The 25,273-nt window shown below is 42.7% G+C and overlaps 1 protein-coding gene across 2 annotated transcripts in view; it reads right to left on the reverse strand.

Moving 5' to 3' along the window:
• RAB23 (RAB23, member RAS oncogene family) overlaps positions 1–25,273 on the reverse strand; it is a 110,948-nt gene that overhangs the window by 21,493 nt on the left and 64,182 nt on the right. For both annotated transcript variants that reach the window (XM_030198991.1, XM_030198992.1), the window contains exons 4-5: positions 20,349–20,505; positions 5,601–5,683 (exon numbers count right to left, since the gene is read on the reverse strand). In XM_030198991.1, coding sequence (XP_030054851.1) covers positions 5,601–5,683; positions 20,349–20,505 — 240 coding nt within the window. The remainder of the gene's footprint in view (positions 1–5,600; positions 5,684–20,348; positions 20,506–25,273) is intronic.

Consider the following 25,273-nt stretch of genomic DNA (forward strand, 5'->3'; position numbering starts at 1 on the left):
ATAATTCTTGATAGATCCTGCACCTCTTGGCATACCTTTGTTTCCTCCAATAGGGATTCATTAAGTCTCCAAAAAGTATGACGATCCTCCCCTCCCAAGCCATGCAAGCAGATCCACACGGGGGCATGATCGGAGGCATGTATACTCTCTAATTCTGTATCGCTCACCTGTCCCCCCAAGGAGCGACTACACCATAGTGCATCAATTCTAGTGTAGGTCTGCTGTGCATGTGAGTAAAAGGAGTACAATCTTTGTCCAGGATGCTGCAATCTCCACACATCTAAGAGATCTACATCCTTGATCAAATGCATAAGCTTATCTCTCTGGGCCATACCTCCTCCTGTTCCCCCCCCCCCCCCCCCCCCAAATGATCTAAGTCTGAGAATGTTGTGTTGAAATCACCCCCCATAATGACTTGCCCATTGACAAAATCAGAGAGGGCCTCCCGCAGAGAACAAAAAAATTTTCCCTGCCCCACATTGGGAGCATATATATATATTCACAAAAGTTACAGGATGACAGCCTAAACAACTTTTTACAGCAGTGCACCGCCCCTGCTCTTCAATGAAGATATTTTCTTTAATAAAAGGTACCCCAGATTTCACATATATCACCAGCCCACATGTTTTCCCTCCCCGAGGATCCGCTAGTGTATAGCATCCACTATATTCTTTATGATGAAGCAGAGAAGCATCCTTTTTCCTGATATGCGTTTCTTGTAGCATAACCACATCCCATTTGAGACGGCATAACTCTTGAAAAACAATGCTTCTCTTCCCAGGTCTATTGAGACCATTCACATTCCAAGATCCCACCCGAAAACCCTTCCCCATCCCTCTATTCCCTCCCTTCCCCCCCATGTCCCCCCCCCCCCCAACCTTCACCTCCTCCGACCAGTTAAATCCCTGAGGAAGTGCGTCAGCACCGGAGGCCTCCCTAATCACAACTTTTATGAATACACCCCTTATCATCCACTCAATACATCCATTAAGCATTCATCTTAACCAGCTCCGCCTCCACTGAGATCCACCCATACCTCAAATTGAATTTATCCAAACCCTGAACCAGTCATGTTGCCGAGGATTGTTCAGCCTGTAATCCAGCCGAAGAGTGTGCCTTGCCGCCTTGGCTCCTATGCCATCTTGGACACGGTGCCCGGAGAGCTCTGGCTTCGTCCCTGGGCCACCTTGGCTGTAGCTGGCAAATCTGAGCATCCCATCTCTGTGAGAGCCCTCCAGGCTCCCACTGTAGACTGAACCCTCTTCGTCTGGGTTGTATCAGCCTACCAGCAGATGGAGATAGAGAACACTGAAAGCACATGGTGTTCCAGGACGCCCAACCCCCTCTGCCTTCAGTATATGAAATTTCCAAAGCAGAGTGAATAAAAAAGGCAATATAACAAACTTTCCTTACAGAGAACAAACACCCCAGAACCGGGGCAATAATCAAACAAAGGAGGGACGTTATCAACCTCCCGCAATAAAAACAGCATGTAGAAACTCTGATAGCTTGTCTTCAAGTACTCCTGATGAGGACCCCACATAACCCTCTTCACCTACCAACACAGCATGACTATGATCGCACAGGACAACACGCAATCTTCATCCATTTTGACCCTCCACTTATACCTCATACAATCACTATACAACTTTGTATTTGTTATCCATTGACTGGGCAAATGCCTTTGATGGTACTATGTAAGCCACATTGAGCCTGCAAATAGGTGGGAAAATGTGGGGTACAAATGCAATAATTAAATAAATACATAAAAGGGAACAGCCAGCAATAACGTAGGCCAACTAACTGTAGATATCCAGTCACTTCTCTGAAATACCTCTGCCGCTGAAGGGTTGACCTGGCTAGATCTTGAAACACTTGTATCTTGCAATTCTTCCAAACAATTTCCCCCAGGGCGCAAGCCTTCCTCCAAACTTCTTCTTTCACTGAAAACTCATGAAAACACGCTATAATGTCACATGGCACCTGACTCCTTTGGGGTCCCAGGCTTCGGGGAGCCCTGTCCAGGATCACTGAGGTCTTTCTGCCTTCTTCAGATGCATTCTCTCCTGGACTCAGTATCAATTCACACAGCTCTCTAGCCACTTTAATACTGTCCTTGTAATGATCATCCTCTGGTACTCCTTTAAAGCGCAGATTACAGTGCCTCGATCTGTTTTCCAGATCTTCCAATGACAGCTCCATTTCAGCCCTTAACTGCTTTTTCCGTTTAAGATCCTCCTGCAACTCTTTTACATCCTCTGCCATTACTTCAATCTGTTCATCAGTCAGGCGAGCTCCGATCTCTCTGACCTCTTCCCGAAGCTCTGACACCACCGCCTGAATATCTCGGTGAACTGCAACTATTTCTGCTTTCAGATCTTTAAACCAGCGAGCTACTTCAGCTTTAGTAAGCTCCGTCTCGCTCTCATATTGCTCTGCATGGTCTGGGTCTGAGTCTTCCGCCGCCATCTCAGATCTGTGCGTCATTGCCCTCTGGAGCTCACTCGGTCCTGATGCCCTTTTCTCCACTCCAAATTTAAACTTGGCGAATTTCTTGTGTGCTGCCATACCTCCAGAAGATATCACAAGGCAGTGGGGAGGATCAAGCCTAGTTGACCAAGTGCTACCAGCTATTTTCCATCCAGCTCCGATGGAGCAATAGGATCAGGCTGCCATTTTACAGCGATGACGTCACTTCCGCTCCCTGTACAGCTATTTTTTAAACAATTTTTTAAAATGTTTTTTTTTCGGGGGGGGGGGATTTTAAGAGTGCTCAGTTCAAACATCAGTCAAATTAAGCAAACAACTGGCTGAGTTGAGAACAATCATTGCACCACTTACATTCTCATTCAGTGCAGACCTATTAATCCTATCTGCATTTTACATTAATACCCATCATAAAAAAAAACACACACACACATGGAATACCAAAATGTACCTATAAATAGGCACAGGAAATGTCAAGGTGTATATAATTAGGACATTTAATGTAGCTATAACCTTACAGATGACTAAAATCAAGTCCTATGTAGCACATCATAACAAAACATGTTGCTGTGCAGCACTTATCTGAGAAAGTGGAATTCACTGTAAACTATTCTAAGATGAAGAGTCACTGGTTGTGGTCAAAATGGAGCAAAATGGTGTACAGCGCTGCGTATACCTTGTAGCGCTATAGAAATGATAAATAGTAGTAGTAGCAAACCAAGTTCAGTCCAGATTCTTCACCCATATATAAAAAGTCTCCAAAATATACAATGTATGTTCCCTTTTTTTTAATTTTATTTTTTTTATCAGATTTTCAAATACAATCAAGCATAAAACTTGTACAGAAAAATATAGTCTAGCTCAACATTACTGTTACAAAGAAGAAAAGTTAAAAGAAAAGAAAAATAATTTTTTGCCAGACATTCCTCAAGTCCACAAAATTAGATCCAAGATGTTAAACAATGGAAATTCAAATTATAAGATACTTTTCAGGAATTTGCTTTGACTGACAAACCTAAAGGTATTGATTATTTATAAAAAGAGAGCTATATATTGAGACTCTCCAATACTTTTTTGGCTGTTAAAAAAGCTGTAAGTTGGGGAGGATCAAAAACACACATGACTTGTATTTAATTACACATTTACAGGGATATCTTAAAAAGAAAGTAGCCCCCAATTGAAGAACACCTGGCTTCATCAGTAGAAATTGTGGACGTCTCTTCTGGGTTTCCTTGGATCTTTAGACCCAGAAAAGCCTTCTCTATTTTTAAAGAATAACTTCATTAGCCAGTTCTCATCAGGAGTCAAAGCAACTGTGGCAATCAAAGTTGATGCTACCACAAAACCAGTATCTGAGGACTCCAACAATGATGAAACATCCATTTCCTGGTTGCCTTGATCTTGTTGGCTCATTGTTAATTTAGTAGGCAAGTAGTATATTTGTGAAAATGGTGGAATACTTTCTTCAACCACTCCTAAAGTTTCTTTAATATATTTTCTTAACATATCTCGTGGAGAAACTGTGAATTGCTTGGGAAAATTAAGAAATTGGAGATTAATACTCCTTGAAAAGTTCTCAAAGAATTCAGTTTTCCTCCTTAAATATGTTGTCCTTTACAATATTATCTTGACAAGACTTTATCTGTTGAATATCTGTTTCATATGTTTTATTTTGCTGAGTTAAAGTCTCCACCTTCAAATCAATTTCTTTGGCTTTCTTTTCTAAAACAGATAGTTCTTGTGATAGTTTTTGTGTTTGTGGAACGAGTGCTTTGCCTAGATCCATTATTAAAGTCCACAAGCTATCCAGGGTTACTTCTTCGGGTTTAGTTATTGATATAGGAAATTTAGTAATTATTACCGCGGACTTGTCAGCGGAGATCATCTGATCCAAACCTACAGCTTTAAACTCCCCCACTACACCAGCTGTAATTGATGTCGCTCCCTCCATCAAGGTCTCAGGCTCTCCGTTGCTCCGAATTCCTTCGGATGATTGAAACACCTCCCGTCTCTCCTCTCCCACACCACCTTCTGGAACTGGGATTGAGGACAAAAGCAACGGAGAGGTACCAACACCTGGCTGTGGGGGAGGAGTTCTCATGTCTGGGCTGAGCGACAGCTCTAGCCCAGGGAACACTCAGGGGTCTCCATCCACCTCTGAGCGGACCAGCGGGCTGCTACCCGATGATGCTGGGACAGCTGCTCCACTTTCTCAGATAAGTGCTGCACAGCGACATATTTTGTTAAGGTGTGCTACATAGGACTTGATTTTAGTCATCTATAAGGTTATAGCTACCTGTGTTTGTGTGTGTGTGTGTATGCATATATATTCATTGTGGGTATCCTGAAAACATGACTGGTTGGGGTGCCTCCAGGACCAGGTTTGGGAACCACTGCTTTACAGAATGCTAACATTGCCTTTTAAGAATATAATATTTGCTTGTTGACTATTGATTTGCTAGACTGACACTTTTTACTGTGTGCTTTCTTAATAAAGCCTTTACAAAGTTTCATTTAGTCACTGTTTATCTTACTATTTGCACGAAATGACTGCACCAATTTGTGTGGCACCAATTGCCCGCTCTGAAATGTCCACACCAAATTGTCTGCCCCTAATTATCCTAGCATCAAATTGCCCGCTCTTAAATGTCCTAGAACCAAACTATTTGCTTCAATAAATTGCCTCAGTCTGATTAATTTTGTAACCGGTCTTTTATTGCATTAGTTGTATTCTGTTAGTATTTTATGACTATTACATTTAATATGTGGTTGTTAGCTGATTTTGGCAATATTTGGATTGGTGGGATATTAACAACATGAATCAACAATGCCATCAAGAACTAGAAGTCAAGATAGAATGGCAGGCTATGGAAATGTTTTCACATTGTGCCAACTGTTTATTACCTGGTACATACCAGGAAAACTAATATGTCTCCTAGGAGATTAAATTTAGCAAACTTTAATGTACCTCATTGCTATGGCCACTGCCATATGTCACCCAGAAGTCATGAAATCCTATCACTTTCATTCCATTGGGCATGCATTTTCACTATCATAACTTAACGTAAAGTATCAAGACAAACCAAATCTATGTTCATACATTAACAGCCTACCTTCTGTTACATTTAGGTCTTCTTTCACCGAGGCACGGTAGAATCTCAACTTTAATCGTTTTGCCAAGGCTTCTGCCTCTTCACTGCACAATAAACAAAAAGATGCTGTAAAAAATATAATTTCACAGACTACGATATATAATAGCCCTATTGTTACTGTATAGAGTAGAGTACTGATCATACAGTCCTCACTGGAAAAACTTTCCATACAGATAAGACTGATTCATACCTTACATGTTCACACAGAGGGATTTTCTGGCATGAACCCAAAGCATCTAACAGAAAGGAAGAATAAGAAATGAAAAAGTCTTGATTGCATTAATTTTTACAACCCTTCACTCAATATTTGGTAGAAGCTCCTTTTTATGCAATAACAGCCATTAGTCATTTAGGTTAAGTGTCAACCAATTGTGAACAGTGAGATAGTGTAGTTTGTGCCTACTACTCTTGGTAGAATACCTCAAGGTGGCTGGGGATCATCTGTGGACTGCAGTCTTTAGGCATTTCCACAGATTTTCTATTGGATTCATGTCTGGCCTTTGACTTAGTCACTTGAAGACACTCATAGTTTTCTTGTTGAGCCATTTCCAGTTTCGGGCCCTTCCCTTTGTGTTGGCCATGATGCCACGTACCTTTTCCAAGGTGATGATGGTGGTGACAGCCCACTGGAGGTACCAAGGTAAGTGGGTTCATCCTTACTTGGACGATTGGCTAATGTGGGCTGACTCAGAAGTGGATGCCAGGGGGCTACTTCTCAGGTCATTGGAGGGCCTGGGCTGGATGATAAATTGTCTGAAGAGTTGCCTTCTTCCTATCCAGGTCCTGGAATATTTGGAAGTTTGTTTCAACACAGCTTAGGGGAAGGTTTTCCTCCCAGAGGACCAGGCAGCAAAGTTGCAGGCGCAGAAGTGCAGACTATGCAAGCTGCTGACTCCCAAAGTGTAGGACAATCTTCACCTCTTGGACTTCATGGCAGCAACTCTGGAGGTGGTGCCATGGGCACAAGTGTATGTGCAGCCTCTGCAGTCAGTTATTTTTTCCAGGTGAGCCCTGGTTTCCTGGTGCCTTTCTCTGCCAAGTCCTGCTCACCTCCTCCAGGGGGTTTCACTGGACTCTCTGCAATGGGTGGTGGTTACCACCTATGAGTCTCCTCAGCTGGGGAGCACATTGCTTGGAAAGCGTGGCTCAGAGGAACTGGTCCCTGCTGGACGCGTCGTTGATCAACCGCATGGAGACTTTGGTGATGCGCTGCCTGGCCTTGATGGAATTCCTTCCTCTTCTTCAAGGAAAGGTAATATCGGTGATGACGGACAATGCCACAGCAGTGGCGCACATAAACATTGTGGCTGCAAGAGACAAGCAGTGCCAACAAAAGCTGTGAGCATATACCATTGGGCAGAGAGGACTCTACAGGCCTTGTCGGAAGTTTATACAACAAGCAAGGATAATGTCTAAGAGGACTTTTCTCAGCCACTCCTAGTTGGATCCCGGGGAGTGGGAGCTGGGGCAGGAGACATTTCAGCTCATTAAGAACCAGTGGGGGCCACCAATGTTCGCCCTGATGGCTACATGCTCTGGTGCCAAGATGGAGCGCTTCTTCAGCTGCCAGAAGAAGGCAGTCTTATGGGGGATAGATGCCTTGCTCCAACCATGACTGGCGGAGGTGCTCCTGTGATTTCTCTCTATGGCTTCTCACAGGCCAGCTCTTGTGCAGAAAAGCATGCCATATTTATTTCATCTTTCTGGTGGCTCCAGATTGGCCCTGTCAGCCATGCTATGTGGACTGGGACAGTTGTTGGTAACCAAGCTGCTTCCCCTACCCAGAAGAGTTGGGGGCTCATTTTCAAAGCACTTAGCCTTCCAAAGTTCCATAGAAACCTATGAAACTTTGGAAGGCTAAGTGCTTTGAAAATATGCCTCTTGGCCTTCTTTGTCAGGGTCCGGTGGAAGTGGAGGATCTGAATACCTTCTGGCTTATGTTTTGGCCCTTGAAAGGAGGCATTTAGCAAGGTGTTTCTTACCCACAGTTGTACCTGCCTTGCTTAAGTCACAGAAGTCTTCCACATCGCTGGTTTATATGCAGACCTGAAAGTTTTTCAAGATTTGGTGTGCCAAGCAGGCAAAACTCTCTGGAAGGCACAGATTCCTGATATGTTAGTTTTATTGCAGCAAGGTCTGGATCAGGGCCTGGCACTGAGTTCCTTAAAGGTCCAGGTGGCTGTTCTTCCCAGTTTTGGGGGCAGAGTTAAGGGCCTTTCCTTAGCAGCGAATGGGAAGGTGGCCCAGTTTCTGATGGAGGTTGCTCATTTGTGACCTCCACTGTGCCCTTCCTTTCTTTCCTAAGACCTGAATTTGGTCCGCCGTGTGCTCTCTGGGGCTCCTTTTGAGCCCTTGCGATGCACCTCAGTTAAGACCCTTACGATCAAGGTGGTCTTCCTTGTAGTGATCACTTGGGCTCGGACAGTGTCAGAGTTGTAATTGTTATCTTGTCGGGACTGTATATCATAGAGGCCATGAAAAGGTGCAAACCACACATATTTCTAGTTTTTATTTTAATATACCTATTTTGCTTTTCTTGAGCTGGGAGCAGACTTAAGAGTTGCAAGAGAGCTATACATGTGCTTTTTCTGAAAAATATCTTTCAAAGGCTGTGGTTTGACATTTGGCCTATGCTAACTTGTATTTAAGAGGATGGAGGGAAGTGACATCACGCGATCGAATGGCTGCCTAGTCTTGTAGCTCCCGCGCTTCCCTAAGTTATATTTGCTTTATCCACCACCATCGGGGTGTTTTTTACAGCACACAGGACTTGCCTAATAGAGATCGCTACAGAGGTGAGTTCAGGGTGGCAGAATGAGTAGATCGGCTGTTTCTCAGTGAAAAGAGAGTGAGTGTTGCTCGGCGCGCCAGCAGGCAAAAGGCCACTCACGCCACTTGTCGCCTGAGGCAGGTGGATCTTCTGAGACGGACTCGGCTTCCCTCCTTGCAGGGTCCGGTATGCTGCTTTCTGCAAAGAAATTGGGGATTTCCAAGAAACCGGTGAAGTGTTTGGATGAAATTCGAGCAGATATAAAAGCTTCTAAGATGGAAATCCTGGAGCATATGGATGCCATCTGCCTGGAGGCAGGGTGGAGACGCTAGAAGAGAGAGCGGATGAACAGCTGGAGTGGGCAGAGTCGGTGGATACCCGTATTTCTCAGCTTAATGCTCTGGTGGAAGATCTGCAATTTAAAATCGATGATGTCGAAAATCGAGGCAGGAGAAAGAATCTCCGGTTTAGGGGGGTTCCCGAGAGTGGAGGATCAGAGGGCGTTGCTGGAATTGTGAGACTGATTTGCCGGTCTATACTGGGGGATGTCTCGGAGGCTCTGGAGATACAATTCGATCGGGCTCATAGAGCACTGGGTAAACCCAGCGATAATAAGCGGCCGGACATCATTGTTTGTTTTTCCTCATATACAGTGAAAGAGAAGATCTGGCTGAAGGCCTGTCAACTTCCATCTGTGGATTACAATGATGCCTGGGTAACAGTGTTCCAGGACCTCTCATTGTTTACTCTGACCCAGAGAAGGGCTATGAGGTTGGTTTTGGATGCTTTGGTGAAAAATACGATAGCCTACAGGTGGGCCTTTCCGTTTGCTTTGTGTTTTAATATCAAGGGAAAGCAAGTTCGGTTCCAAAAGGTGACAGAGGCATGGAAACTTTTGCATGAGGAAGGTCTAGCAGAGTCGTCTGACTGATCTGGCGCCCTTTACAAAAGCAAAGTTGCAGAAGTGGAAGAGGGTCACCCACAAGGCCAAGAAATAAAGGGGCTAAGGTGGACACTGTGTTCTTAAGTTGCCGAGCGGTTGGTGGGGTTTGCTAGATTCATTTGTGATCAGTTACTGTATTTAGCAATCAGGAGCTATGAAGCTGGTAATACTTTGAATATGGTTTGGGTTGTGAATGTTGGGTGGATGGATGCTTAACTGAAGTAAGGCTAGTCTTGGGGGGGGGACTGGGGGGGTTGTTTGGTACAGGGCGTGTTTTTCTTCTATGTCCCATTCAGGGCCATTTGGCACTGTCTGGTGGGGGTTTGATGACTAAGAAGGGGGGGTGTGGGGAAGGGGAGGGGAGGGTGTCTGAGTTCTGGGCGAGTATGGAGGGGAATAGCTGTGTTGGGTCAGGGGGGTACATTTGTTTTGATATTCTGCAGGGGGCTCCCTAAGCTGATGGTGTGTTCTGTATGCCTGCCTGGTAGAGGTTTGACATGACTGATTTAAAATTCTTGTCTTATAATGTGAAAGGCCTCAACTCTCCATAAAAGCGCCTGAAATTCTTTAAAGAATTAATACACTTACAACCGTGGGTGGTGTTTCTCCAGGAAACTCATTTGAGAAGGGACCATGAAAATTTTTTAGTACATCCTCAGTTTCCTCAGGTTTTTTGTTCATCAGCAATAGATGGTTCCAAGAAAAGAGGGGTAGCCATATTGCTTCACTCATCTTTACAGTGTCAGGTGGTGCATACGAAAAGGGACAGAGGGGGGTGTTTCTTGATTTTGAGTGTATTGTTGGGAGACCAGGCTGTGACACTGGCCTCAATTTATGCTCCTAATGAGGGGCAGAGTGGGTTCCTGGGTCAATTGGGAGGGCATTTTACTACTTGTCCTCCGGGGAAGGTTATCATGGGGCGGGGGGGACTTTAATGCCACGCAACACACAGAGTTGGATAGGTCGGGGGTACCACTGGGGGGGGTGTTTTGATTTCTCAGGCTTTGAATAAATTTGCCAGAGATTTGGGAGTAACTGATGTATGGCGTGTCTCCAATCCTGGAGTTCGGAATTATTCGTTTTATTCTTATTCACATAACTCTTATTCTCGTACTGATTATGTTTTGGTTGATGTCTCATTGACTCACGCTGGTTGGACGTCTGATATTGGGACAGCTACACTGTCTGACTATGCACCTGTTTGGGTTTCTCTCCATGAGCTTTGTGGGGAGGAGAGGGAGAGGAGATGGTCGCTGAATACTGCTTTGCTGAAGGAGGAGGAAATTCTAGCCGGTTACCGAAAGACTTTACAAGATTATTTAGATCTTAATGTTGACTCTGGCCCTTCCTTGGGGATTATCTGGGATGCGCTTAAGGCGGTGTTCTAGGGGTTATTTCCTCCAAAAGGCTAGTTTTAGGGCTAGACAGCAAAGGGCAGAGGTGGCTAGGTGTTTAACGCAATTGAATCATCTAACTGTGAGACATAAATCTTCTCATTCTGTTGCAACTTTGAGGGAAATTCAGGCTTTGCACTTGAAACTGGATCAGATATACTCTGATCAGTTACAATTTCCAACGATCAACAGAAGCATTCTAATTTTGTCTTTAGTAATAAACCAAGTAGAGCGCTGGCGGTTAAACTGAGACAATCCAGGGTGGATAGGAAAATTCTTAAAATACGAGATATGACGGGCAAGATGCTGACCAATTCAAAGCATATCAGGGTTCAGTTTCAGTCTTATTATCAATCTCTTTACAGTTTAGACACTGTGACAAATTCTGGAGAGAGACAAACATTTTTTGGGGCCTGTCCTTTCCCTCAATTAACAGTTGCTCAGAGGGAGGCATTAGATGGGAGGGTTACAGTTGAGGAGGTTTCCAAGGTGATTAAAGCTCTTCCTTCAGGCAAATCTCCGGGGCTTGATGGGTTGCCTAATGATTTCTATAAAGGTATTTAGGGGGGAGTTGACTCCTTTTTGACAGAAATTGTGAATGAGATTCTACTGGGTTGCGAGTTTCCTCCTTCAATGATGGAAGCATGGATAGCGATCATTCCGAAGCCTGGTAAGGATAAGACAGAATGCACTTCCTATCGCCCCATCTCCATACTAAACTCTGACATAAAAATATTAACGAAGGTCTTAGATAATCGGTTGGCTAATGTTCTGCCACACTTAATTCATCCGGATTAGACGGGGTTTATCCCACAAAGACAGGCAATGGACAATGTTAGGCGTATGATTAATTTGATTCATGTTTCCAAGAAATTGAGTTTGCCGGTTTATTGGGTTTGGATGCAGAAAAGGCCTTTGATAGAGTTCATTGGCCTTTTATGTTCCAAGTGCTGGATCATTTTGGTTTTGGGGTGGGGTTTTGTAGATGGATGCAGGCTTTATATACTTCGCATAGGGCGTGTGTAAGGTTGAATGGGGGTAACTCTCAGGTGTTTTCGTTATCTCGGGGGACGCGACAGGGGTGTCCCCTTTCGCCACTGTTGTTTGCATTGGTTATGGAACCCTTAGCAATGTGTATTAGGTTGGATCCAAATATCTCGGGGATCCAGGTTGGTTTGCGGGAATATAAGTTGGCGCTTTTTACCGATGATGTGCTTCTCTCTCTGACTAAACCTCTACTTTCATTGCCAAATCTGATGAAAACATTATCGTTGTACTCTGCAGTTTCGGGATTTCGCTTAAATGAGAGTAAATCAGAGGCTCTTGCGATTGGAATGTCTAGTCAGGTGGTGGCGTCCCTTCAGCAATCCTTCGCCTTTATATGGGTAAAAGGTGGTATAGTGTATTTCGGAGTCACAATTACTACTAATTTCTCAGAGTTGTTTGCAGCTAATTATCCGCCTCTTTTAAAGGCGGTCTATCGGGATCTTGAGAGATGGGATACTACAGGCTTGTCTTGGTTTGGTCGAATTGCGGTGCTGAAGATGAATATCTTGCCACACCTGTTGTATCTTTTTCAAGTTCTCCCTATCAGGGTTTCTAGGGACTTTCTGGCAGGGGTACAGAATAAATTGATTCGGTTTGTATGGGCGAATAAACGGCCTCATTTGCCAAGGGCCTTGTTGCATAAGGCTAGGAAGAAAGGGGGACTGGGTGTTCCGAATGTAATGTGGTACTACAAAGCTTCACAAGCGAGGGCGGCTTTCGAGTGGTTTCAGAACCACCCTCTTAAGTTATGGGTTAAATTAGAGCAGGAAGAGGTAGGCTCTTGTCTGTTTAGTACCATGATGTGGCTTCCTCGTCAACATAGGTCATTGAGTAGGGACTTGTGTCCATCGATTATGTCTACCTTCTTTTATTGGGATGGCTTGTTCACTTCTCCGGATGGGGTTTTATCTAAATTGTCACCGATCGCCAATAACCCGCTTTTTTCTCCAGGTGTCTCCTTTGGGCCCATCAGTAGGTGGCGTTCTCTGGGTCTGGCAAGATGGGATCAGTTATTTGATGAAGGGTGTGTTGTTTCCTTTGATTCTCTTCAACAACAGTATTCTATCTTACCAACAGAGTTGTTTGCATATTTTCAATTGAGACATTTCCTTAGCTACAGAGAGATTAAAGCTACAATAGTGAGAGATAACACGTTTCTTGAGGATCTATGTGAGGACTCCAAAACCACTAGGGGACTTATTAGGGGACTTATTACTTGTTTGTATTCCTTTATGAGTGATCAGTTGGGTCCCAATCATGTTCACAGGGAAAGGTGACAGCAGGAATTGGGTGTGACTATTAGGGAGGGGGATTGGCTTCTTTTTGAGAGTAATTGGTCTAAGATTTCTATTTCAGTTCCGTTTTAGGAGAATGTAGTTAAAGTGCTTTATAGGTGGTATTTGACACCTGCTAGATTGCACCACATGTTTCCCGGGGTTTCACCACTGTGCTGGCGTGGATGTGGACAAAAAGGTACGATGGGCCACATTTGGTGGACCTGTACTAAAATTAGGGCCTACTGGAAAGTAATACAATGTAGACTGCAGAATTGGGTCAAAAGGCCTATTAAGTGGTCTCCAGAATTTTTCATTTTTGCAAAAAAAAACACCCGATTTGACTCAGTCTCAGGCTTTATTGGCCAGGCAGGCAATGGTGGCAGCAAGAGTGGTGCTTGCAGGTTATTGGAAATCTCCGACAGTCCCTCCATTGATGAGATGGTTAAATAAACTTTGGTTTATATGTGAAATGGAGAGACTTAGGGCTGTGTGAAGTCACTCGCAGGCAAAATGGGAATCTATATGGGAGCCCTTCCTGATTTATTATACATGCTAACTGCTAAAGGGGGAGGGGGGTTTCATCGGTGGGTTTGGGGTGGAAGTGGGCATAGGTTAGTTTATTCATAACTTTCAAAAAAATTGGAGTCCATGTTTGATTAGTGACAAGATTAAGAAGGTTTATTTGTGTCTATCTGGTGTAGGGTAACTTCAGAAGACTTATGTTCGATTTAATGTTTGTACAATTTTTCCTGTATACTTGTGATTGTAATTCATTTATGCAGTATCCTTGGTATAAGGCTTTATGGTTGCACAATAAAGACTTCATACAAATTAAAAAAAAAAAGTATTTAAGAGGAAACAAAACTGAGGATGGTGAGCCTCAGTGTGTCCACTAGCAAGTGGACATATTGACAGCTCCCAGGGAAAACTCTGTTTTTATTTGCTACATATTATACTGTATTGGGAGTTTATTTGTTACTATTTCAATAATTACTGATTAGCTTCTTTGACAATCTGAATAAACATTTATTATGCCTTAATACTTATTTAGAAGCCACAGTTTTTTCTTGCCTGGAATTCTGCCTGAGGGAGTAAAGATTTACTCAAGGGTCCACCCCCCCCCCCACCCCCACCCCACCAGGAGACCTCCAGAAGGTTACTTCTGTCTCAGAGGCAAGACAGTAAGTAGACAGGACCCATTCCTCTCCTTTGCAAAGAAGGGCTCAGATTCTTTGGCTCAGAGACTGCACAACTTAGACATCCAAAGGATACTGATCCGGGTTTGAAAGCTGACTCAGCGAGTGGAGGTCTGGAAGGTCGCCCTGGAGAAAATATGTAAGGCAGTGACGTGGCGGCTGCTCCATTTTTTGTGTAAAAAATTACATGTTGGACATGCTTGCTAGAGCCCGCTCAGACTTTGGCAGAGTTGTCCATAGGGGGGGCTTTGTCTGCCCATTCCCCCACCCGCTACCCAGTTGTTCTGCATGGGTACATCCCACATGTTCAGTACAGTGCAGCCTAGACAACAACGAAGATGAAATTATATCTTAGCTGTTAATCTCTTTCCCTTAATTGGCTGCACCATTTTGAAGTCCTCCTTTGGAAGACTAAGGCCTGGGGCTCATGGAGTGCTCTGTTCTTTTCCTTACAATTTATTTAAAAAAAATGAAGAGTCTGTCCTGGCATATGCAGGGTAGTGAGTGCCACTCTGTGATGTTATGGCCCCTTGATGATCGTTGCAGCTGCAGTGATTGATGGGCAATGGGTGTGTGTATGTTAAAAGGGGGGGTCTTCTGCCTGCTTTGGCAGAGTCATACTGGAGATTTCCACCGAGCACCATTTGGAGATACTGGTGGGTTCACTGGGAAAATTCAGTTTTTTCTCCATCTGCTGGTAGGAGGGGAATAATACCCACTCGTCAAACTGATGCAGCTAACTAAAGGAAAGGAAATTGTCAGGAAAGACAATTTCACCTTCTCTAGGAATGCTAACACTCAAGCAACTTATGAAAAAAAGGCAATGGTTTTTTGGGGATTTTTTTAACACATCTTTATTAGGTGCATTAACTGTAAACAGAGCAAAACTTGTAAGTATGCCAAAGTAATTGTATTACAGCCATTGAGCACACAAAGGATAAAGGTACATACAATATAAGTAACATAAAATATGTTGAGATGCTAGAAGCTGAACAACTGACAGGACACCTGGTAGACTCTTATCCACGAGTCCCTTCTCATAACTAAAAGCCATAGATACACAATTTTGCACTAAAAGGCAAGATTTTTAAAAATGGTTATACTAAGAATTTGAATCGGGGGCCCTTTTCCATAATGTATATATAGCAGCTGTCAGAAGACTGACATCAAATGGCAACTTTTTAATAACATTTTTCTAAATATGGGTGAAATGGAAGTCTTTGGTACATAAGAGTAAACATATTGGGTCAGACAAATTTTATTTATTACATTTGTATCCCACATTTTCCCACCTATTTGCAGGCTCAATGTGGCTTACATAGTACCATAGAGGCATTCACCAGGTCCGGTAAAGAACAAATACAAGGTTATGCTGTGGTCGAATAAGGTTCATGTGTTTCAGGCATACTGGGATCAAGGGGAGGAAAGGTAATGTAATGACTTTACGAGCTTTGGTTTTGCTGTGTTGCAGAGTGTAGGCACTTATGGTGGGTCGGTAGGGTATGCCTTTTTGAACAGGTTGGTGTTTAGTGATTTCCTAAAGTTTAGATGGTCGTAGATTGTTTTCACCGCTTTTGCCAATGCATTCCATAGTTGTGTGCTTATGAAGGAGAAGTTGGATGCATAGGTTGATTTGTATTTGAGTCCTTTGCAATTTGGGAAGTGGAGGTTTAGATATGTTCGTGATGATCTGATTGTGTTTCTAGTTGGTAGATCTATGAGGTCTGTCATGTATCCTGGGACTTTGCCATAGATAATTTTGTGGACCAGGGTGCAGATTTTGAAGGAGACACGTTCTTTGATTGGGAGGCAATGCAGTTTTTCTCGGCGGCGTTTGGCACTTTTGAATCGTGTTTTACCAAATATCAGCCTGGCTGCTGTGTTTTGAGCGGTCTGGAGTTTTCTTTGTGAGTTGTTCTTTACATCCCACATAAATTTCATTGCAGTAGTCTGCATGGCTTAGTACCATTGATTGTATTAGGTTACGAAATAGCTCCCTCAGGAAGAAAGATTTTACGCGTTTAAGTTTCCACATTAAGTGGAACATTTTCTTAGTAGTGGAGTTCACTTGGCTCTCAAGTGTAAGGTTGCGGTCGAGTATTTTCAGGTTATCTGAGATAGGGAGGGTGTGGTCTGGGGTGTTTATGGTAGTGGGTTTGTACGTATTGTATTGAGATGAGAGGATGAGGCAGCGTGTTTTTTTCAGTATTCAGTTGAAATGAATTAGACCATGAGTCCATGGTGTTCAAACCGAGCTTGATTTCATTGGTGATTTCTATCAGATCATGTCTGAAGGGATTGTATATTGTGACATCATCTGAGTAGATGAACGGATTGAGGCCTTGATTGGATAAGGACTTGGCCAGTGGGATCATCATTATGTTGAAAAGTATTGGTGATAGTGGTGATCCTTGAGGTACTCCGCAATCTGCTTTCCATGGTGGTGATATGTTTGAGTTTGATTTCACTTTGTAAGTTCTGGTGGTTAGAAAATCCTTGATCCAGCTGAGTATATTTCCACCGATCCCGAGGTAATCTAGGAGTCTTAGTAGTATATTGTGGTTTACCATTTAGCCCAGTATTCTGTTTTCCAAACAGTGGACAAGTCAGGTCACAAGTACCTGACAGAAACCCAAACCATAGCAACACTCCATACTACAAATTCCAGAGCAAGCCGTTGCCTCCTATGTCTCTCTCAATAGCATACTATGGACTTTTCCTCTAGGAATTTGTCGAAACCTTTTTTTAAATCCAGATACACTAACCACTGTTACCACATCCTCCAGCAAAGAGTTCCAGAGTTTAACTATTCATTGAGTGAAAAAATATTTCCTCCTATCTGTTTTAAAAGTATTTCCATGTAACTTCCTCAAGTGTCCCCTAGTCTTTGTACTTTTGGAACAAGTAAAAAACTGATTTACTTCTACTCGTTCTGAATCACTCAGGATTCTGTAGACCTCAATCATATCTCCCCTCATCTGTCTCTTTTCCAAGCTGAAGAGCCCTAACCTTTATAGCCTTTCCTCATACGAAGAGTTCCATTCCCAGGCGACCCAACACTGCCACCTCTCGCACTATGCCCTGCATGCCACCAAGGACCACGATCCAAATCAGCTTCCCCTCTTGTCGGTTCCTGGACCAGTTGCTCCAAGAAGCAGCCATTTATTACATCTAATCGTCCTGGCATTCCCTGATGTAACATTTATCCAGTCAATATTGGGGTAATTGAAATTCACCTTTGAATACCATCATCATAATTGTAGAATCATTGGTAGATTTGGTAAATGAAATAACCCATTATTATAGCGTTGCCCAATTTGACAGCTTTCCTAATTTCTGTAAACATTTATTCATCTGTCTGTTTGTTCTTGTCCTGGCAGAAGGTAGTACAGTCCTACAAGAACACTCCTTCCCTTCACACATGAAATTTGTATGCATAATGATTCCACGCTGTTATCTGTGTCATGTGGAATGCTTTTTGACTCAATTCCCTCTTTAACATATAGCGCAACCCCCCCCCACACAATTTCTATCATTGCGATACAATTGGTACCCTGTTAACACTGTGTCCCATCAATTGTCCTCTTTCCACCAAGTCTTTGAGATGCCTGTTATATCTACCTCATCATTTAGTGCTATATACTCTAACTCTCCCTTCTTATTTTTTAGGGTTCTAGCATTTGTATACAGGTACTTGTTGTGTTTTTTCCTTAGATCTACAAGCTGCTTAGAAGTTGAAGGGGATAAAGTGCATCCTGTACCTGCTCTCTCATTCACACCTGGCTTACTTTCAGCATTGTTGAAACCTCTCTACTGGGATTCCCTTCAAGGATACTCCACACCAAACAATGTGCTCTTGGGCAACTGTCGGCTTTCCACCCCCCCAACCCCAACCCTCTAGTTTAAAAGCAGCTCTATCTCCTTTTTAAAAGTTAGCGCCAGCAGCCTGGTTCCATCCCGGTTAATGTGGAGCCCATCATTTCAGAACAGTCTCCCCCTTTTCCAGAATGTCATCCAGTTCTTATCAAATCTAAATCCCTTATCCCTGCACCATCGTCTCAACCACTCATTGAGACTTCAAAGCTCTGCTTGCCTTCTGGGTTCTGCTCGTGGAACAGAGAACATTTCTGAAAATGCTAACCTGGAGGATCTAGACTTTAGCTTTCTACCTAAGAGCCTAAATTTGGCTTCTACAACCTCCCTCCCACATTTTCCTATGTCACTGGTACCCACATGTACCAAGACAGTCGGCTCCTCCCCAGCACTATCTAAGATCCTCTCTAGGTAAAGACAGGTCCGCCACCTTCGCACCAGACAGGCAAGTCACCAGGTGATCCTCACATCCACCAGCCACCTACATGCCTAATGATCGAATCACCAACTACAATAGCTGTCCTAACCCTTCCCGCCTGGACAGAAGTTCTCGGAGACATATCCTCAGTACAAGAGGATAGTGCATCTCCTGGTGGGCAGATCCTGGCTACAGGAGTACTTCCTACTTCACCAGGGTGATGCGCTCCTTCTAGGAGACCTCCCTCCTCAAGGCAGCACAGGGGCTGCCAGAATGGAGGTGGGACTTCTCTAAAACGTCCCTGTAGGTCTCCTCTATGTACCTCTCTGTCTCCCTCAGCTCCTCTAATTCTGCTACTCTAGCCTCAACAGGACGGACCCGATCTTTGAGAGCTAGGAGCTCTTTGCATCAGGCACACACATATAACCGCTTACCAACTGGGTGATAATCATACATGTGACACTCAGTGCAAAAGATTGGATAGCACCCCTCTCCTTGCTGGACTGCTGTCTCCATCTTGGTATTTTTTAGTTTTTCAATTTAAAACTTGTTAAAGTATTAAGGATATTAATATAATATAAAAAAGTCTTTACCTTATATGGTACATTGTGTGATTTATTTAGTGTTTTCCTTTTAGAAAGTAAAAAAAATGTAATAAGAACTCTGTAAGAGCACTCCTCGCTTGTTATCCTAATTAGAATAACCAACTATAAATGAAGGGTTGTGCTAGGACTTCATTAGCAGGATGGAATGGTTGACATATCAGACACCAAGACTATTGCAGAGATGCTGAAGACTGGTGTCAACTAGCCCATTACTGGGGGAAGGGGGTGGGACAGGGGAATTAGAGGGCTGTTTTGGATTAAGAGGTGATTAAAGGGAATGGGGAAGTTCGTTTGTGAGTTTGGAAGCATTCCTGTTTTCTTTCTACATGGGCTTTGATTGTACAGTGTTATACTTTCTCTACATAATTAAAAAGTATACTAAAGATTAACAAAAAAATGATACAGTATTCAAAAACACATCACATCAGTGTCAGCTAACAATGGCACTATGTAGAAGTTTTTTTCAATTATTTTTTTTAAATATAACCCTCAACCTGCTTTACCTTCAAGTGAGCAAACAAGCAGTGTAGCAAATTTTTAAGTCCTAAGTTAAGTTGTGCTCTTCCTCACCCCCCTGGGCCTACCGTACAAACACTGGTGATCTAGTGGCTTGCTGAGGCAGGAGCCATCCCCTGCCCGTGCTATCTCCGCTGTCAAAATGGCTACCACGACCTCCATTTTGACAGGGGAGATGGCATGGACAGAAGCGACTGGAGATCACTCCTGCCACAACTAGCCACTAGAGCACCAGTGGTTGTACAGTAGGCCTGAGGGAGCCTACTGATGGGAAAGGGGGCTTCTTCTGTTCAGGTAGGGGGGGGGGGAGGGAGTGAAAATTGTTCTCATTTGGGGGCTGGGCCCTAGCAGCCAGTTTCTGTTTCAGCTTCGGCCAAAAACAAAGCAGTGAATTTTAGCTGCAGATTCAGTTTCAACCAAAACCAGAAAAAAAATGTTTTGGTTGTCACTGCCTATATATCTCTGTTTATCAGAAGGGGCAGTGGAGGAGAGAAGGGAGAAAGCAGCTGAAGAGGATAAGGAGTTGTCGGTAAAGTGTGACTCCTCAAAGCTAAATTAGAAATATGGGGAATAAAGGTTTCCAACTGTCATTTTATAAATTATACTTGTTTATATGAGTATGAACAGCAGCGGCACACATGCAGAACTAGTAACTAAAATAACTCCTTACTTCTTAAGAACAGATTCATCAAGGAGGTCAATTTTATTCTGTACAAGAACTGTGGGGATGTCTCCAACTTCAGCTACCACCTTCTCTTTCCAGCTGGGGATTGCATCAAAAGACTCTCTGTCAGTGGTAGAGAATACAAGTACACAAGCTTGCGCCCCTACAAACAAACACAGAATTATTTCTCCAGTTCAGTTAATCACAACTATTACCACTATATCGGCATAGGATAATTTTAAACTTTTCTGTCCTAGTCTCTTCAATGACACACAGAGGATATATATAAAAATATATATATATATATATATTTTTTTTTTAAATAGTTCACCTATGTGGAACGGCTAAGTAGACGCTTATTTCTGGCCTTTTTTTTTTATAACAGTTTAAATTTTTACAAGTAATAAAATAAACTTGCAATGAAACACAGAGAAATTAATATGAAGAAAAATAATATGCATTCAAGTAATTCAATGAACTCTTTCTTAGACCACCAATACAACAAGAAGGAATTTACCACCATCAACACACCTAAACTAAGTCTACCAGTTTCGGACACCCTAAAAATTCTCGGAGTCACCATTGACCGACACCTAACACTCAAGAATCATGCGAAAAACATAACTAAAAAGATGTTTCACTCAATGTGGAAATTAAAAAGAGTCAGACCATTTTTCCCAAGGAATGTCTTCCGCAACCTGGTACAATCACTGGTACTTAGTCATCTGGACTATTGTAACTCACTCTATGCCGGCTGCAAAGAGCAAATACTCAAAAAACTCCAGACAGCCCAGAACACAGCAGCCAGACTTATATTCGGCAAACCAAAATACGAAAGCACAAAACCTCTACGCGAAAAACTACACTGGCTCCCACTCAAAGAACGCATCATGTTCAAACTCTGTACCTTGGTCCATAAAATCATCCATGGTGACGCCCCAGCCTACACGTCAGACCTAATAGAACTACCACCCAGAAACACGAAAAAATCCTCTTGCACATTCCTCAATCTTCATCCTCCCATGTGTAAAGGCTTGAAATACAAATTAATGCATGCATCAACTTTCTCCTATACAAGCACACAGTTCTGGAACGCGCTGCCACGCAACCTGAAAATGGTCTATGAAATGACCAACTTCTGCAAACTGCTGAAAACTTATCTCTTCAACAGAATATACCACAAAGATCAACACGTGTAACTGTTCATTCTTTAAGATAGCCAGAAATGTTCTTTATGTTCTTTAATGTCTGTGCTCTAACACTATCATGTATTTCACCATCATGTACCCAAAGCTTTCTGTAAAACCAAATGTATACTCTTCTATTTCCAGTATCCACGACGAATTGTAAGCCACATTGAGCCTGCAAAGAGGTGGGATGTGGGATACAAATGTAATAAATAAATAAAATAAATAAATTTGGGGGGGGGGGGGGGGGAGAGTGGGATAAGACAAGGAGATGTTATCTAATAGAAATAATAATACAACAGAAAGTGGTTTTAACCTGAATATCCCCACTGATTATTCATTTAAATCATTTGTCCCCATCGGTCCACTGGATAATTTCTTCACGTCTAAAAAGGTGCGCAGTTGATTAGGTTCATAGAAGACATATTTATTGCCCAGGAAACGTACTAAGCACTTGCAAGGGTATGCTAACAATAAGGATGCACCTAGTTTCCTAGTGTCCTCTCTTTATGCCAAAAATTGTTTCCTTCTATCTTGCGTGGTCTTAGTCACATCTGGAAAAATCCATATTCTTTGACCACAAATCCTGCTCAGAAACAAACGAAACAACAAGCGTCCCTCGAGTAGATACTTCAGACAATGACACTTCTAACAATGCAGACAGGTCTTGAATCTCTGCTCCATTTCCCATTGAGGCAAGATCTCAACATTAGTGGGTTCTACTCATTTTTGAACAAGAGTTGTTAAATATATTTTATTACATTGGGGAATTTTCAAATTTTCCATTAAATACTTTTTGAAGAAATCAATAGGATTCATACCCAAAGCTCTAGGAAAATTCAATAATCTTAACGTTAACCGTCTATTATAATTCTCCATTTGTTCAATTTTCCGGTGAATTAAGAATTTGTCTCTTACCAGAGCATCCGTTGTATTTTATAAAGACAAATAAACATCTATCTATATGCTTCTAAAAAACACTAGGGGTAAAGCAGTAAACATTTACACCTGCTCAAAAGCAGGCATAAAGCACATGAATACAAGCATATTTTTTTAAATTCAGAAACCCTATATAATAATTCTCACCTCCAACGTTCTGACAGTGCCTGGAACTGTGGCTCTGTGGTCTGCTTCCGTCGGTAGATCAGTGACATCATCAGCTTCACACAGCCTCTTCTTTGGCTTCTGTTTCTGCTGTTCCTGTGGTCCCACAGGAACAGCTGAAACAGAAGTCAAAGAAGAGGCTGTGTCAAGCAGCGTCCCTGCGTGCAGGAGGTAAAAATGAGGGGGGGTCGTGAAATGACAGAGGGGGGCAAGGGGAGGGCGTTGAAATCGGAGGAAGGGGGGAGTCTGGAACTCAGTGAGGGAGCCTGGAACTGGAAGGGAGGGAGGAAGGGGGGGGTCGGAACACGGAAGGAAGGGAGGGAGAGTGGCTCTCGGAGGGGACACAGCGAGGGAGAGTGGGGGATTGCCTTGCTAGCGCCCGTTTCATTGCCTACCGAAACGGGCCTTTTTCACTAGTTTTAGAATAATTACAAAGCAATTACAAGAAAAATGCTGTTTCTAAAAAACACTACGGGCAAAGCTATAAACATTTAAACCTGCTCAAAAGCAGGCATAAAGCACATGAATACAAGCATATTTTTTTAATTCAGAAATTTTAGAATAATTACAAAGCAATTACAAGAAAAATGCAAGAAAATTACATATCTTTAAGCATACTAGTCCACATCACGGGAATTCCAAGTGCCTAATGAAATTAAAATAGAAACAACATAACATACCTAACAAAAGACAATCTCAAAGACACTGCAGCAGAGGCAAATAAATTAATAAAACCCTCTACGTAAAGACCCACCATTAATTAGAAGAAACAGTACTAAGACCTTCCTTTGAAGCTACAATTTTCCACGTTTAGGGGGTCCAAAAATATATAAGAATTGCCACAATGTGTTTCCAGGAATTTACAGGGAAACTTCAAGAAAAAGTCCCGCCCAAAGCCAAGACTCTAGGTCCCAGCTTCGGGAAGGCTTTATGTTTCTTCTGAATAAGCCGCAACATCAGGAAACAATAACACAGTCTGACCACAAAAAGGTATCGAACAGGAAAGGGATCTAGGCGTCATCGTTGGATGATTTTATTTATTTATTTGCTGCACTTGTATCCCACAATTTCCCACCTATTTGCAGGCTCAATGTGGCTTACAAAATGTTACAACAACATATACACATTATAGAATAAGAATTTCAGAACATAGATACAGATAGGTGCATAAGAATATCATAGCAATCATATTAACGGAATAATAATTTTACAATTGTTACAAATAAGAGTGCATAAGTAAATCATGTAGGATTGGAAGTGGATTGATAGATAAACATAACAATGATATCAGGACAAGATATAATATTCAGTCATGAGGATGTAATTAAGTTGAAATAGGAGGGTTCCATAATAGTTGTAATTGGAATAATTTGGGAGTCAGATTGTTATGGGGAATCTTTTTTGTACGTCTTTATGAATAAGTAAGTCTTTAGTAATTTTCGGAAGGTTGTCAAGTCGTGTGTTGTTATGGCGATCGGTAATTCATTCCATAGTTGTGTGCAGATGTATGAGAAACTAGATGTATGTATAGATTTGTATTTAAGTCCTCTGCAGTTGGGATAGTGAAGGTTTAAGCAGGTGCGTGATGAACTTTTGTTATTTCTCTCTGGTAAGTCAATTAGGTCTGACATGTAGGATGGGGCATCTCCATAAATGATCTTATGAACCAAGGTACATAACTTGAATGTAATACGATCTTTCAGTGGGAGCCAATGCAGCCTCTAAGGGGTCTGGCACTTTCATATTTCGCCTTACCAAATATCAATCTGGCTGCAGTGTTCTGGGCTGTCTGGAGTTTCTTGATGGTTTGTACCTTGCATCCTGCATAAAAGGAATTACAATAGTCCAAATGGCTCAGAACCAATGATTGCACCAGTTTGCGGAATGTCTCTCTTGGGAAGAAAGGTCTTGCTCTTCTAAGCCTCCACATTGCATAGAACATTTTCTTTATAACATTTTTTATATGGTAATCTAGATTAAGATTGCGATGAATTGTTACGCCTAGGAGTTTCAGGGTGTCGCAACAGGGAGAGTGTGGTTTGGTGTGTTTATGTTGGGATAATTGATTTTATTATACTGCGATGATAGGCGTGCAAGTGGCAGATGAAGTTCAATGTTGACAAGTGCAAAGTGATGCATGTGGGTAAGAGGAACCCGAATTATAGCTACGTCTTGCAAGGTTCCGCGTTAGGAGTTACGGATCAAGAAAGGGATCTGGGTGTCGTCGTCGATGATACGCTGAAACCTTCTGCTCAGTGTGCTGCTGCGGCTAGGAAAGCGAATAGAATGTTGGGTGTTATTAAGAAGGGTATGGAGTCCAGGTGTGCGGATGTTATAATGCCGTTGTATCGCTCCATGGTGCGACCGCACCTGGAGTATTGTGTTCAGTACTGGTCTCCGTATCTCAAAAAAGATATAGTAGAATTGGAAAAGGTACAGCGAAGGGCGACGAAAATGATAGTGGGGATGGGACGACTTTCCTATGAAGAGAGGCTGAGAAGGCTAGGGCTTTTCAGCTTGGAGAAGAGACGGCTGAGGGGAGATATGATAGAAGTGTATAAAATAATGATTGGAATGGATCGGGTGGATGTGAAGCGACTGTTCACGCTATCCAAAAATACTAGGACTAGAGGGCATGAG

The sequence above is a fragment of the Microcaecilia unicolor genome, chromosome 3, assembly GCF_901765095.1.
Source record: "Microcaecilia unicolor chromosome 3, aMicUni1.1, whole genome shotgun sequence".
NCBI classification, from domain to species: Eukaryota; Metazoa; Chordata; class Amphibia; order Gymnophiona; family Siphonopidae; genus Microcaecilia; species Microcaecilia unicolor.